The following is a 15,796-nucleotide window of genomic DNA, read 5'->3' on the forward strand; positions in this document are numbered from 1 at the left end:
GGCACACAGTTTTAGTCTGCCAGGAAGTTTCATATCAGCGCACACTCCGCTGCAGAGTGAAAATCTCATTCTGGAAACATCCCCCAGGCTGTGCCTAAGCCATGTCTCCGCAATATCCTTTCTTTAAGGAGTGCTAGTTCTGCAGGGATCGCAGGAGAGCTTCTGTAAAGTTTGGAAGGTAGGAGACGAGATACAGGCAGAAGTAAAGCTCTGAGGACGGGGCGTGAGTCGTGCTTGGGTAGCTCAGTTGGTAGAGCACTTGCCCGTGAAAGGCAAAGGTCCCGAGTTCGAGTCTCGGTCCGGCACACAGTTTTAATCTGCCAGGAAGTTTCATATGGACTAAGTTCATAGATATATCAGTGGCTCGAAGGCTTCTTAAGTAATAGGATACAGTATGTTGTCCTCGACGGTGAGTGTTCATCAGAGACAAAGGTATCGTGGAGAGTGCCCCAGGGAAGTGTGACAGCACCGCTGTTGTTCTTTATATAAGTAAATGATTTGGGTGATAGGGTGAATAGCAGTCTGCGGTTGTTTGCTTATAATGCCGCGGTGTACGGTAAGGTGTCGAAGTAGGAAGATACGAGTTAGACAAAATTTGCAGTTGGTATCATAAATGGCAGTTAGCCCTAAATGTGGAAAAACGTAACTTAATGCGGATGAGTAGGAAAAGCAAACCCCTAATGTTCGGATACAGCATTAGCAGTGTCATGCTTGATACAGTCAAGTCGTTTTGAAGATCTATGCTTAACGTTGCAAAGTCATAACAGGTGAACGAGGTTGTGAGAACTGTGTTAGGGAAGGCAAATGGTCGACTTCGGTTTATTGGAAGAATTTTAGGAAAGAGTGGTTCACCTGTAAAGGAGAGCGCATATAGGACGCTGGTGCGACCTATTCTTGAGTACTGCTCGAGTGTTTGGCATCCGTACGACATTTGATTGAAGGAAGACATCGAACCATTTCAGAGGAGGGCTGCTAGATTTGTTACCAGTAGGTTCTAACAGGACGTAAGTGTTACAGATATGCTTCGGGAATTGAAATGGGAATCCCTGGAAGGAAGGCGGCGTTCTTTCCGAGAAAGACTACACTACTGGCCATTAAAATTGCTACACCAAGAAGAAATGCAGATGATAAACGGGTATTCATTGGACAAATATATTATACTAGAACTAACATGTTATTACGTTTTCACGCAATTTGGGTGCATAGATCCTGAGAAATCAGTACCCAGAACAACCACCTCTGGCCGTAATAAAGGCCTTGATACGCCTGGGCATTGAGTCAAACACAGCTTGGATGGCGTGTATAGGTACAGCTGCCATTGCAGCTTCAACATGATACCACAGTTCATCAAGAGTAGTGACTGACGTATTGTGACGGGCCAGTTGCCCGGCCACCATTGAGCAGACGTTTTCAATTAGTGAGAGATCTGGAGAATGTGCTGGACAGGGCAGCTGTCGAACATTTTCTGTATCCAGAAAGGCCCGTACAGGACCTGAAACATGTGGGCGTGCATTATCCTGCTGAAATGTAGGGTTTCGCAGGGATCGAATAAAGGGTAGAGCCACGGGTAACCCCAAAGCCAATAATCGCACGGACTGAGGACCTGGGAGGCCAAGCATGACGAAAGTGGCGGCTGAGCACACGATCATCACCAAACTACGCGCGCAAGAGATCTGTCGGACATTTTTTTTGTTGTTGTTGTAATAAAACCCCATGTCATTCGAAGCATGTGTGTCAATTTTTACCTCTCTATCTACATTATTCCTTGGTTTATTAAGTTTTCAAATTTATACTGACTTTTTGATCACCCGGTATTTCCATGATTTGCTATAAAATGCAAATATCCACTTAATTGCGTTTTGTGGGCGATTCTGAAAGTTCCTTATAGAAAACGTACATTCCATCTTCAACTGGCGAAATAGTCGCTCATTGTGCGAATTGTGTAACGGCTCGATTTCGGTATCTTCGGCACAAAGTTGTTCTTGGATTTTCACCTTTTCCCACTTGAATTACTTTCCACGAAGAATTCATTTTGGGATTGGCAAAAATATTTCCAGCCACTCACAAAAATTTGAAATCACTGATTTAATTTATAGGCGCAGCCGCCATTTTTTTTCTTCTCAGACGTGCTCAAAGAGCCAAACCTATTTTGACGATTTACGCAGAAGCTGACAGAGTGAAACTACATTAATGTGAAGGTCGCATATAACACTGAAATCTCTTGCACAATTTTCTCAGTTAAAATTAACTTCTGCGTTTCAACAAACTACATCAGCTGTAAAGAAATGGTGTAGGTCCAATGAAGACAAAGAGGTAAGTAGAACTGTGTTCTACTTATTCTGGAAGTACATTTTCCACACAAGACACTATGAGGACTATTAGTGAGAGAGGCGCAAACAAAACTTACGACGACTTATCTTTTCTGTGCAGAAGTCTCTCAGACTGTGTTCCAGTGCTAATTATAAATATTCTGAAAGAACGCATGTCCTCAAGGCGATGTCCAAGTCGCAAATTTCGCAAGCAGTTCCATCTAAGCCACGAAAACAGGAGGCCTCCGAAGAAGTCACGAAGACGACTTTGCTTTCACCGTTTCGTGGCTCAATAACAGGGAAGATTAGTCGGATCCTCTAGGGACATAAAATCGGCGCTGTCCTGAGACCACCAGCAAAGATCCGTCAACTGATGAAGCCTATGGAAGAGTATGTAGTCCTCAGAACACTTGGAATATACAAAATACCGCTTGGGTGTGGGCAGTTTTATTTCCGTCAGACTGTCTGCGGTATTCAACATACGAGTACAACGTGAAGGTGTTTCCGCCTAAGGTATTCCGCGAAATCAACTGCAGCTCAATGTAAACTGGAAAATGGACACCGAATTACGTCCGGCGAGACATCTCTCACTAAACGGACCAACGGCTTCTGTGATAGCATAATAAATGAAGAGATAGAGATCAAAATACCCTCTCAACCAAGACTGTGGATTGCAACTGAGGACGACCCGGGATCCTGTGACTGGGGAGTTGAAGCGGGCGCCATATATGGTGCGGGACGAGGCATTAGTGACCCCACTGGCGGTGGCGTGGTTATACAGGCTCATTTTTTCCACCATGTACAAACTCTAGGGGTCTACATCTACATACATACTCCGCAATCCACCATACGGTGCGTGGCGGAGGATACCTCGTACCACAACTAGCATCTTCTCTCTCTGTTCCACTCCCAAACAGAATGAGGGAAAAATGCATACCTATATGCCTCTGTACGAGCCCTAATCTCTCTTATCTTTGTGGTCTTTCCGCGAAATATAAGCTGGCGGCAGTAAAATTGTACTGCAATCAGCCTCAAATGCTGGTTCTCTAAATTTCCTCAGTAGCGATTCACGAAAAGAACGCCTCGTTTCCTCTACAGACTCCCACCCGAGTTCCTGAAGCATTTCCGTAACACTCGCGTGATGATCAAACCTACCAGTAACAAATCTAGCAGCCCGCCTCCTCCCTCAATCCGACCTGATAGGGATCCCAAACGCTGGAGCAGTACTCAGATGAACCACATCTTCCCAAAATTCTACCAATGAACCGAAGACGACTATCCGCCTTCCCCATAACTGCCATTACATGCTTGTCCCACTCCATATCGCTCTGCAACGTTACGCCCAAATATTTGATCGACGTGACTGTATCAAGCGCTACACTACTAATGGAGTATTCATACATTACAGGATTATTTTTCCTATTCATCTGCATTAATTTACATTTATCTATATTTATAGTTAGCTGCCATTCTTTACACCAATCACAAATCCTGTCCAAGTCATCTTGTATCATCCTACAGTCACTCAACGACGACACCTTCCCGTACACCACAGCATCATCAGCAAACAGCCGCAGATTGCTATCCACCCTATCCAAAAGATCATTTGATAGAAAACAACAGCGGACCTACCACACTTCCCTGGGGCACTCCAGATGATACCCTCACCTCCGATGAACACTTACCGTCGAGGACAACGTACTGGGTTCTATTACTTAAGAAGTCTTCGAGCCACTCACATACTTGGGAACCAATCCCATATGCTCGTACCTTAGGAGTCGGCAGTGGGGCACCGAGTCAAACGCTTTCCGGAAGTCAAGGAATATGGCATCCGTCTGATATCCTTCATCCATGGTTGGCAAGATATCATGTGAAAAAAGGGCGAGTTGCGTTTCGCAGGAGCGATGCTTTCTAAAGCCGTACTGATGCATGGACAGCTCTTTCTCAAGGAAATTCATTATAATCTAACTGAGAATATGTTCGAGAATCCTGCAACAAACCGACGTTAAGGATATTGGTCTGTAATTTTGAGGATCCGTCCTTCTACCCTTCTTATATACAGGCGTCACCTGTGCTTTTTTCCAGTAGCTCGGGACTACATTGGGCAAGAGATTCGCGATAAATGCAAGCTAAGTAAGGAGCCAATGCAGTAGAGTACTCTCTGTAAAACCGAATTGGAATCCCATCAGGACCTGGCGATTTATTTATTTTCAACCCATTCAGCTTCTTCACAACCCCAGGGATGTCTATGTCCTCCATACGGGAATCTGTACGAGACTCAAACGGCGGTATGTTTGTACGATCCTCCTGTGTGAAATATTTCTCAAATGCTAAATTTAAAATTTCACCTTTGGTTTTGCTGTCTTCTGTTGCCAGGCCAGATCGATCAGTGACTGACCGCAGTGGATTGAGAGGATACAGAACAAAAAAGGTCTAATGAACTTAAGTCCGGAAATGAACGGTTTCCATTGCAGAGACCATTCATTCAATTATACTTTGTTACAGAGATTGCGGTGTAATAAGCGCTGTACCATGCAACCACAGTTGCAATATGCATGGTTTCCTCGTAGAGCGTCTTACTGTTCCTCATTCGTCATGCCCTACAGCCCTGTCCTGCCGTAGCAATTTGAGCTGTTGTCTCCGATTCACTTCTCTTGCTGATTCTCCTTGTATTGGATGTGATGCAGCGTTGTATACAATGGTTCAGTATTCGTGTCGAGAGCTTTCCGGGCCGGCCGTTGTGGCCGAGCGGTTCTAGGCGCTTAAGTCTGGAACCTCGCGACCACTACAGTTGCAGGTTCGAATCCTGCCTCGGGCATGGATGTGTGTGATGTTCTTAGGTTAGTTAGGTTTAAGTAGTTCGAAGTTCGGAGGGAACTGATGACCTCAGATGTTAACTCCCATAGTGCTCAGAGCCATTTGAACCATTTACAGCTTGCCGACATGGTATTTATTTCACAAAAAAAAAAAAAATTGTGTGACATTTTATGAGACTTAACTGCGAAGGTCATCAGTCCCTAAGCTTACACACTACTTAACCTAAATTATCCTAAGGACAAACACACACACCCATGCCCCAGGGAGGACTCGAACCTCCGCCGGGTCCAGCCGCACAGTCCGTGACTGCAGCGCCATAGACCGCTCGGCTAATCCCGCGCTATTTACTTACAGAAAGGCAAATGACAACGGGTGGCGGCCAGAAAGGTTGTATCAGCAGACCGATCACCGCCGTTTACCAGGGTCGTTTCAGCAAGCAGGGCATCATGAAGGCCGGCCGGAGTGGCCGAGCGGTTCTAGGCGCTGCAGTCTGGAACCGCGCGACCGCTACGGTCGCAATCGAATCCTGCCTCGGGCAGGGATGTGTGTGATGTCCTTAGGTTAGTTAGGTTTAAGTAGTTCTAAGTTCTACGGGACTGATGACCTTAGAAGTTAAGTCCCACGGTGCTCAGAGCCATTTGAATCAATTTGAACATCATGAAGGACGTATCCGCAATGTTCGAACACCAGACTTGGAGGAAAATGTGATGAGCACTGTGGAAGGCGGCCGCCATGTCAGTACCAGGCAGTCGGCCCACCACTACAGGGTAAGCCACACGACCGTGTGGAACATTCCCCATGACAATTGTTACTACCCTTATCACTTAAAACGTGTGCAGGAGTTACCAGCGACAGACTTTCCACAGAGGGAGCAGTTTTGTCACTGGTTTCTTCACCAGGCAACCACGATTCTGGGATTTTTCACTGATGAGGCCACCTTTATGCAGAGTGGTATCGTCATCTTTCATGACAGTCATCTGTGGGACAGTACGCTCAACTCCCATGGTGTGGTGGCAGCGAATCATCGTGCAGCCAGAATGTGAGACGGAAGAATTGGCGACCGCATTCTGGGATGTCGCCTAACAGGCCGGAATTTTCGACCTTTCTTGCAGGTGACTTTGCCTTCCCTGTTGCCAGAAGTGCCATTGATGATTCGTAGGGTTGTGTGGCTGCTACATGATGGTGCTACAGCCCACTTCGCCGTTAACGTCCAGACGCATCTGAATCATGTCTTCCCTGGTCGATGTATCAGACGATGCGGTCCAGTTGCATGACCTGCTCATTCATCGGATCTCACCCCGTGCGACAACTGGTTATGGAGCTATCTCAAAAGTAGCATGTATGCAGTGCATTGCAGATGTGAAGACACTGGAGCACCACATATTCATGCTGCCTTTGACACTGTTTGGATGCAGCCTAGTTGATGTGAACGTGTGAGACAGGACATGCTATGGCACATACACGCATACATTGAGCACATAGAAACCATTTCCAACACATACTGTAACGGTGGCTGCATTGTACAGCACGTATTAGACTGCAGTCTCTAAACAATGTATAATTAAATAAATGGTCTCTATCAGGGAAACTACGTATTTCCGGACATAAGTTCATTAGACCTTTCTTGTTCTGTATCGTCTCATTGATCAGTCCCTGGAGTTTGTACACAGTGAGAAAATCACCCTGTATAAGAACTGTAGGGGCCTCCACGCAACATCCAACCACTTGAAAAAATGTTCAAACGTGTGTGAAATATTATGGGACTTAACTGCTAAGGTCATCAGTCCCTAAGTTTACACACTACTTAACCTAAATTATCCTAAGAACAAACACACACATCCATGCCCGACGGAGGACCCGAACCTCCGCCGGGACCAGTCGCACAGTCCATGACTGCAGCGCCTAGACCGCTCGGCTAATCCCGCACGGCCAACCACTTGAAAATGGCAGAGGAAAGCTAATGGGGAGTTAATCACTTGATGTGTAGTGAAACCCGATAATATTTTATTTTTCTGAAAGAGTTGCACTTTAACTGGAAGTCAGTGCACACTGTATGTGAAGCTGATAAATAACGTTGCCATAGTACTAATCGCACACTTTAAACTCACTGCCCTGGAAGCAGCAGCCAGTGCACTATGACCTGATCATAAACTTTCGCTCCCAGGGTCCACCACATAGGGGCCAAGTTAAAATGAGCAATTAGGTGAGCACAGGATTGTACGAGGGTTGACCCAGAAGTAAGGTTTCCAAAAAGCGCCAGCCACACTGGAACGTACTACGTGAAATCTGTCAACACCGCTCTGCGCGGCTGTTCCCCCACTCTCGATTTCACCCAGCCGCACTTCACTGCACCCCTGCACCCGCTCAGTATTGACTCAGCAGCCGGCCATGATGGAGGTTCCCATTGTTGATCTCGGCAAGTGCGAGATTCGTTCTGTAATTCGGTTTTTGCACTGCACCTGGGACATTCGTCATGAGCTGACACAAGTGTATGTTCGCTCGACACGTCCGAAAATGGTGCAGGGCGTTTAGTGTCAGTCGGAAGAAGGTCCACGATGGAGAGTGGAGTGGAAGACCTTCAGTTTCGGAGGCAGTTATCGAGACGGCCCAACGCAAATTGCTTCAAAACAAGTGCATCACCATCTGTGAACTTGTTGGATTATTGGGAGATCTTACAGTACAGCTGAAAGAGCTTTGACAGAAATATTGGGGTGTCACAAGTGTCGCACTCGATGGGAACTGGGTATGCTGACAGCAGAACACAAGGAGAAACGCGTTCACTGTGCTCGCCAGTTTCTTCAAAAGTGTCAAGAAGATAAGGAAGGATTATTGGACTCCATTGTTACAGGAGACGAAAGAAAAATCCAAATAATGGCGTAAGTCAAAAATGGTTCAAATGGCTCTAAGCACTATGGGACTTAATATCTGAGGTCATCAGTCCCCTAGACTTAGAACTACTTCAACCTAACTAACCTAAGGACATCACACACATCCATCCCCGAGGCAGGATTCGAACCTGAGACCATAGCAGCAGTGCGGTTCTGGACTGAAGCGCATAGAACCGCTCGGCCACAGCAGTCGGCTATGGCATCAGTCAGTGTCACCACTGGCAAAGGAATTCAAACAAACTCCTGATGGCAAAACCATGGCCACTGTGTTTTGGGGGCATAATGGGATAATGGTAATCGATTTCAGGGCACCTGGAACAATAATCAACTCAGGCAGCTGTTGTGAAACCCTACAGAAACTCAGGCTATCCAGAACCGTCGGAGAGGATGACTGACAGAAGGTGCAGTGCTGCTTGACGATAACATCCGACCTCACATCTCCCCCAAACCTAGAAACTTTTGACAAACTTTGCTTGGACTGTCATGTCCAACCCACCTTACAGTCCACACCCCACTTGCTCCCCAAGTTAACCCTTTCGTGGGCAAAATTATTGAGCAGTTTTTTAATTAATGGAGAGCAGATAGTAGTTAACAGAAAGGTATATTTACCATACAGAATATCAAATTTGCTCCAACTGTGAAAGTGAGGTCACACAACAAGGTGGGAAGTATTCTTCCCACTGCCCTTCCTTGGAGTTAAATGACAAAAACAACTTTTTCAATATATGTCATATTTATTTGATAAATTTACTTCTCTTGTTACAATGATTGTTCACAATTACTTGCCTTGAAATTTTCTGAAACATGGGTCTATGCAAAGTGGTATTTGACAATATGTACAAACACAGCGAGTGCTCTTTTCCGTAGCTTTGGTACTACAATGACGGCACGTCCAGTAGTTTTCTCCTAAAATGGGTTGATGCTCCCCTACAGCCACATGACGAAAATCTTCAGGTACTTTACCCCTTTTTGCCAGAAAAACAGGTTTTTGTCCACGCCTTTTTTGGGATGAGAAGCCAGCGATCAATTGTCGGGCTAGATGGATCCTGTATGTGAGCTGATCATGCTGTCCACTTTTTCTTTTGCTTATTTTCCACGGGATAAAACTGTTCACTGCAGCAACGTCCACCAGGAAATAAAATATTCTGTGACACCATTTTACAGAACGTCTGCCAATAGCATACCTTTCTCGTAATTGATCAAACTTATCGACACCACCCATTATTTTGTTGTATTCAGCCACAACTTCAGGACAAGAAATCTCTGTACTAGTACCATCCTTGTTTTTCCTTTTCACTGTGGCTGTTTCTCATGGGCGATGAATTGAGGACAGGAAGGTGACTGGACGGTTATCCATCCATTTTACAGCAGAAAGGGCTCCTTTTGTTTCAAACTGGAATCCTCCTGGTTCCAATTTTACGTTTTCCTTCATAAATTTGGGTAAATCAAAAGTATTTACCTTATACTATAGCTTTGAGGAAAAAAATCACAAAATGTCACGCAAACAGCACTGAAAGGCTCCTCTACAGAGCAACACTCAGCTATACAATGCCTCTGCGCGAAGGTACAGCAAAACCGGTGAGAACTTCCGATTGGAAGTAGTACGCTATACTGTTCACTAGGTGGTAGCACCGTACAGAGGTGGGAACTGTGAATCCCGCGGGACTAGGAGCGAGTTCATTGTAGTGGGAAGCATGTTTCCCACGGCTCATGAAAGGATTAAAGGAACACATGGATGGCCAACAGTCCTGGAGCGAGGATGAAGACAAAGAAGAGGTGAAACACTTCTTTAACAGGTTGGCGGTGGAATTCTACATGGAGATACAGAAATTGGAGACACATCTATAAAAATGCATAGAAAAATATGGGGATTATGTATACAAATAGAGCTAAATTTTTTCTTTCCAACGATGTAAATTTCTATGAGAATAAAGGATGCTGTCTATTTGTCATAATGAAGGGAACCTTACTTTTGGATTTTTTTTTCAGCATGTTGATGCGTGCCATATGTACTGGGTGATCAAAAAGTCAGTATAAATTTGAAAACTGAATAAATCACGGAATAATGTAGATAGAGAGGTACAAATTGACACACATGCTTGGAATGACATGGGGTTTTATTAGAACCAAAAAAATACAAGCGTTCAAAAAATGTCCGACAGATGGCGCTTCATCTGATCAGAATAGCAATAATTAGCATAACAAAGAAAGACAAAACAAATATGATGTTCTTTACAGTAAATGCTCGATATGTCCACCATCATTCGTCTACAATATCTGTAGTCGAGGAATAATGTTGTGAACAGCACTGTAAAGCATGTCCGGAGTTATGGTGAGGCATTGGCGTCAGATGTTGCATTCAGCATCCCTAGAGATGTCGTTCGATCCCGATGCACTTGGGACTACAGGTAACCCCAAAGCCAATAATCGCACGGACTGAGGTCTGGGGACCTGGGAGGCCAAGCACGACGAAAGTGGCGGCTGAGCACACGATCATCGCCAAACGACGCGCGCAAGAGATCTTTCAGGCGTCTAGCAATATGGGGTGGAGCCCAACCTGCATAAACATCGTACGTTCCAGCAGGTGTTTATCAGCCAGGCTGGGGATGATGCGATTCTGTAACATATCGGCGTACCTCTCAGCCGTCACGGTAGCAGTTTTGCTGTCCAGCGCTATCTGTCGGACATTTTGTGAACTTTATTTTTCTTTGGTTCTAATAAAACCCCATGTCATTCTAAGCATGTGGGTCAATTTTTACCTCTCTATCTACATTATTCCGTGGTTTATTAAGTTTTCAAATTTATACTGACTTTTTGATCACCCTGTACTTTTGGGTTCAGAGTTTTTTTGATAAGTTCATTAGGCCTCGGATAGACAGCAATAGTCACAAATGTCCTTACAACTATCATCGCAGAGTGCGGCTGCCGGAGTGGAGTTTGACTACTCACCGGGTGTATGGCGAGCACGGCGGCGGTGTCGCCCTTGACCTCGCGGGGCGCCCGCTGGACGATGTCCCTCATGGTGGTGGAGTACAGGGCTATGGTGATGGACACCACAGCCAGGGCGGTGCACACCAATACGATGATGAGGGGGTCCACAGCTGCGGGCACACACACCACATACCGCCGTTTGAGTCTCGTACAGATTCCCGTATGGAGGACATAGTGATAGACATCCCTGGGGTTGTGAAGCAGCTGAATGGGTTGAAAATAAATAAATCGCCAGGTCCTGATGGGATTCCAATTCGGTTTTACAGAGAGTACTCTACTGCATTGGGTCCTTACTTAGCTTGCATTTATCGCGAATCTCATGCCCTACGTAAAGCCCCGAGCGACTGGAAAAAAGCGGAGGCAACGCATGTATATAAGAAGGGTAGAACGACGGATCCTCAAAATTACTGTAACAGTTCTGTCACTAGATGTAACTGGGTTTTCTATTTTGATGCTAGTCAGTTGTCAGGATGAGCATTACTGCAATGGGCATTTAATTCTAAAGCATTACGTCAGGGTGAAAATACTAAATAAGTTAATTCTTCCTTGGCCCAGATATGAGCTAGAATGAAACAGCATTTTTACATAAGATAACTTTTATTGAAGATTTGTACAACGGTTTCCTTACTGGATTGTTCTGGCTGGGAGAGCGGCAGCTGTGTCGATTGCGAAGCCTTCTGCTGCGGCAGCGGCGGCGTCTGATTACGTTTGGCGGTGTGTAACTCATGTCGCTGTTTCGCCCAATTGAGTGGAGACGCGCCTCGTGCTGTGGCCCGTTTAATTATTGACAACGAAGTCGTGAATCGGATGGTGATACCTTGGATGTGGCGTCCCAGTGTTTCTCTTTTCTAAGCGGCCGCGTGTGTCAGTGTTGTGCGTCGGCCAGCGGAGTGGCGCGGCGCGGCAGGGGAAGGCCAGTGTCCCGCACTCGAACAACGGACTCCAGCCTGCCAGTCTTCGGCTGTCAGATCTTCATCCCAGCTCACAGTGCTGATCTGAGGCCGTCTCCTTCCCGTCCTCACGAATCACCCGGGTACGTAAAAATCAGACTTCAAATACCTTTTCACTTCTGTCTTCTGGCGCCGAGGCTGCTGCTTGCTATTCCATTACAGCGGCAGACTTGGTGCGTCTGTGTATGATGTGGTCTCTTCTTACATGACGGTCTTCAGCACCGAAACTGACTGAAAACTGCTGCTACCCTTTTTGTCGGGCCCACTGCGTCTCGCGTATTTATTCACTTCAGTTTACTGACGGTGAACGACTTCACGATCATTGCCTCTTCTGTCACGTTGAAAAGCTTCTCGAAGGATCTTCTTAACGTCGGTCATTGGCTCTTGGAATGTAGGCGAGGGCCTGTGATCACATGTGACAATTGAGAAACACGTGAGCCGGTCGGGCGATGCCCTGACGGCTGAATCAACTGCTTCTCCTGAACGTGCTATGCTGACTTCACGGTCATTGTCTCTTCTGCTCTGCCCGCTGTTTGCCAGTATGTACTCTCTAAACTAAACAAAGTTTATCATTTATTTTTTAGTTTCTATTTCACTTTCATTTCACTAATTTATTTACTTCTCTTAAGTACCACTCAACATTACAGACCAATATCCTTAACATCTGTTTGTTGCAGGATTCTCGAACATATTCTCAGTTAGATTATAATGAATTTCCTTGAGAAAGAGCTGTCCATGCATCAGTACGGCTTTAGAAAGCATCGCTTCTGCGAAACGCAACTCGCCCTTTTTTCACATGATATCTTGCCAACCATGGATGAAGGATATCAGACGGATGCCGTATTCCTTGACTTCCGGAAAGCGTTTGACTCGGTGCCCCACTGCAGACTCCTAAGGTACGAGCATATGGGATTGGTTCCCAAGTATGTGAGTGGCTCGAAGACTTCTTAAGTAATAGAACCCAGTACGTTGTCCTCGATGGTGAGTGTTCATCGGAGGTGAGGGTATGATCTGGAGTGCCCCAGGGAAGTGTGGTAGGTCCGCTGTTGTTTTCTATCTACATAAATGATCTTTTGGATAGAGTGGGTAGCAATGTGCGGCTGTTTGCTGATGATGCTGTGGTGTACGGGAAGGTGACGTCGTTGAGTGACTGTAGGAGGATACAAGATGACTTGGACAGGATTTGTGATTGGTGTAAAGAATGGCAGCTAACTCTAAATATAGATAAATGTAAATTAATGCAGATGAATAGGAAAAAGAATCCTGTAATGTTTGAATACTCCATTAGTAGTGTAGCGCTTGACACAGTCACGTCGATTAAATATTTGGGTGTAACATTGCAGAGCGATATGAAGTGGGACAAGCATGTAATGGCAGTTGTGGGGAAGGCGGGTAGTCGTCTTCGGTTCATTGGTAGAATTTTGGGAAGATGTGGTTCATCTGTAAAGGAGACCGCTTATAGAACGCTGGTGCGACCTATTCTTGAGTACTGCTAGAGCGTTTGGGATCCCTATCAGGTCGGATTGAGAGAGAACATAAAAGCAATTCAGAGGCGGGCTGCTAGATTTGTGACTGGTAGGTTTGAATATCACGCGAGTGTTACGGAAATGCTTCAGGAACTCGGGTGGTAGTCTCTAGAGGAAACAAGGCGTTCTTTTCGTGAATTGCTACTGAGAAAATTTGGAGAACCAGCATTTGAGGCTGACTGCAGTACAATTTTACTGCTGCCAACTTACATTTTGCGGAAAGACGACAAAGATAAGATAAGAGAGATTAGGGCTCGTACAGAGGCATATAGGCAGTCATTTTTCCCTTGTTCTGTTAGAGAGTGGAACAGGGAGAGAAGATGTTAGTTGTGGTACGAGGTACCCTCCGCCACGCACCGTATGGTGGATTGCGGAGTATGTATGCAGGTGCAGATGTAGATGAAGCCGGGAATACTGTTAGCCAAAGATTTGAGCAGTCTGGTGCGGAACTGGTCCACAGTCTTCACTTATTTGTTAAACGTGGTAATTTATTCTTATAACTTTCAAAGAACTACTTATAATGAGGATGGAGATGAAGATAGAGATGGAGTTGGAAAAGATGGAAATTCATAGCAATGTAATGTGATGAGAAGCAATGAGGTGCGATGAGATACATTGAGATGTGATGCTATGAGATAGCGATGGCGGTTATCATTGAAACGACCGGTTTTCACTTATACAGTTTTTTGACTGCAATGCGAGTGATAAAATGGCTGAAAATAACTGGTTCCTGGATGTGGTGTCACCGCCAGACACCACACTTGCTAGTAGGTTTGAATATCACGCGAGTGTTACGGAAATGCTTCAGGAACTCGGGTGGTAGTCTCTAGAGGAAACAAGGCGTTCTTTTCGTGAATTGCTACTGAGAAAATTTGGAGAACCAGCATTTGAGGCTGACTGCAGTACAATTTTACTGCTGCCAACCTGTAATGTTTGAATACTCCATTAGTAGTGTAGCGCTTGACACAGTCACGTCGATTAAATATTTGGGTGTAACATTGCAGAGCGATATGAAGTGGGACAAGCATGTAATGGCAGTTGTGTCGCCACTATCAGTGATTGCAGACCGAGCGCCGCCACACGGCAGGTCTAGTCTAGAGAGACTCCCTCGCACTCGCCCCAGTTGTACAGCCGACTTTGCTAGCGATGATTCACTGTCTACATACGCTCTCATTTGCAGAGACGACAGTTTAGCATAGCCTTCAGCTACGTCATTTGCTACGACCTAGCAAGGCGCCATATTCGGTTACTATAACCTGAACAGATAATATTGTGAATCATGTACCGTCAAGAGCGACGTTCATCGTTAATGGATTAAAGTATCAAACTAATTATGTCCGCTTTCTGAATTCTCATTCCTTGTCATGTTCCAGACCTCACGTCAGTATAGTTCTTTCCTCTTCACGCCAGCCTGCGTGAGCTAAAACGCGTGCATTTCGGCCTCCACTCGTAACACGGTGTTGGCTCTTCTGCTAACACAAAACTGGATAAACCGATTTTCTGTTTTTCACTGTTGTTACTTTCAGTATTCAGAATTCGAATGAAGACTGAAAAATTTAATGAATGTGAAGGAGTAGGAGATTTCGATCGATGTGGGGTTGAGAGTGTGGCAGGAATCGATTTTAGTGTCTCCGATATTAGTGTCTCCGCCTACGTACCAGTTTCTGTTGATCTATCGGTAAGTCGTTTTCAGTTTATCATTGAGAAACACGTTTCAAATAGACAGCTTTCGTGGAAAGTGAATCAGGGTAGCGTAACTGTATAGGGAACATATCAGCTATAGGAGGCGTGTTCAGAAAGTAAGTGTACTGCGGCCAAAACAGGGAGTGGTGTTAGCGGCGGATCCTGTGACCACAGCAGCCATCGCAGGGACACGGTAGTGCTTAAGTGGGGTAGGACGTCAAATGGGCCGACTTCGAGGAGGAGAGGCACCACAGGACATTTTAATTTGCACTGTCTATACTTTTACAAATAAATTCATAAAACTTTGTCAGCATGACCAGGAAGGATTCAGGATTCCCATTCATAGCAAAGGAAATTCAGAAACATAACAAAACAATTTTTTTTTACATGTGAAATTTCATCATTTTTTCACTTGGTATTGGCTGCATTTGTTGCTGTAGGTACATTTTTCTTCATAAGTAAGAGAGATCTTTTGTCGAATTTTGCATAGCATAAAAACCATACTTACAGGTATATGAAACTCTAGAATTTCCCAAATCTGTTAAAAACTGTTGTAAAAATTGAGATAATTAACTATAAAATTCGAGTTTTCTCTTAACACGAAGTTTAAAACGTAACAGCCCATTCATTTT

General features: G+C 45.2%; 1 protein-coding gene and 1 non-coding gene across 2 annotated transcripts in view; one reads left to right on the plus strand and one right to left on the minus strand.

Moving 5' to 3' along the window:
- The window catches only part of LOC126210101 (organic solute transporter alpha-like protein), a 168,084-nt gene that overhangs the window by 52,300 nt on the left and 99,988 nt on the right, over positions 1–15,796 (minus strand). The window contains exon 3 of the mRNA XM_049939236.1: positions 10,964–11,115. Within this exon, the coding sequence (XP_049795193.1) occupies positions 10,964–11,115 (152 nt within the window). The remainder of the gene's footprint in view (positions 1–10,963; positions 11,116–15,796) is intronic.
- Trnas-uga (transfer RNA serine (anticodon UGA)) lies at positions 232–306 on the plus strand. The gene has a single exon. It is a non-coding gene; the product is annotated as a tRNA-Ser (tRNA).

Source organism: Schistocerca nitens, chromosome 10 (assembly GCF_023898315.1).
Source record: "Schistocerca nitens isolate TAMUIC-IGC-003100 chromosome 10, iqSchNite1.1, whole genome shotgun sequence".
Lineage (NCBI taxonomy): Eukaryota > Metazoa > Arthropoda > Insecta > Orthoptera > Acrididae > Schistocerca > Schistocerca nitens.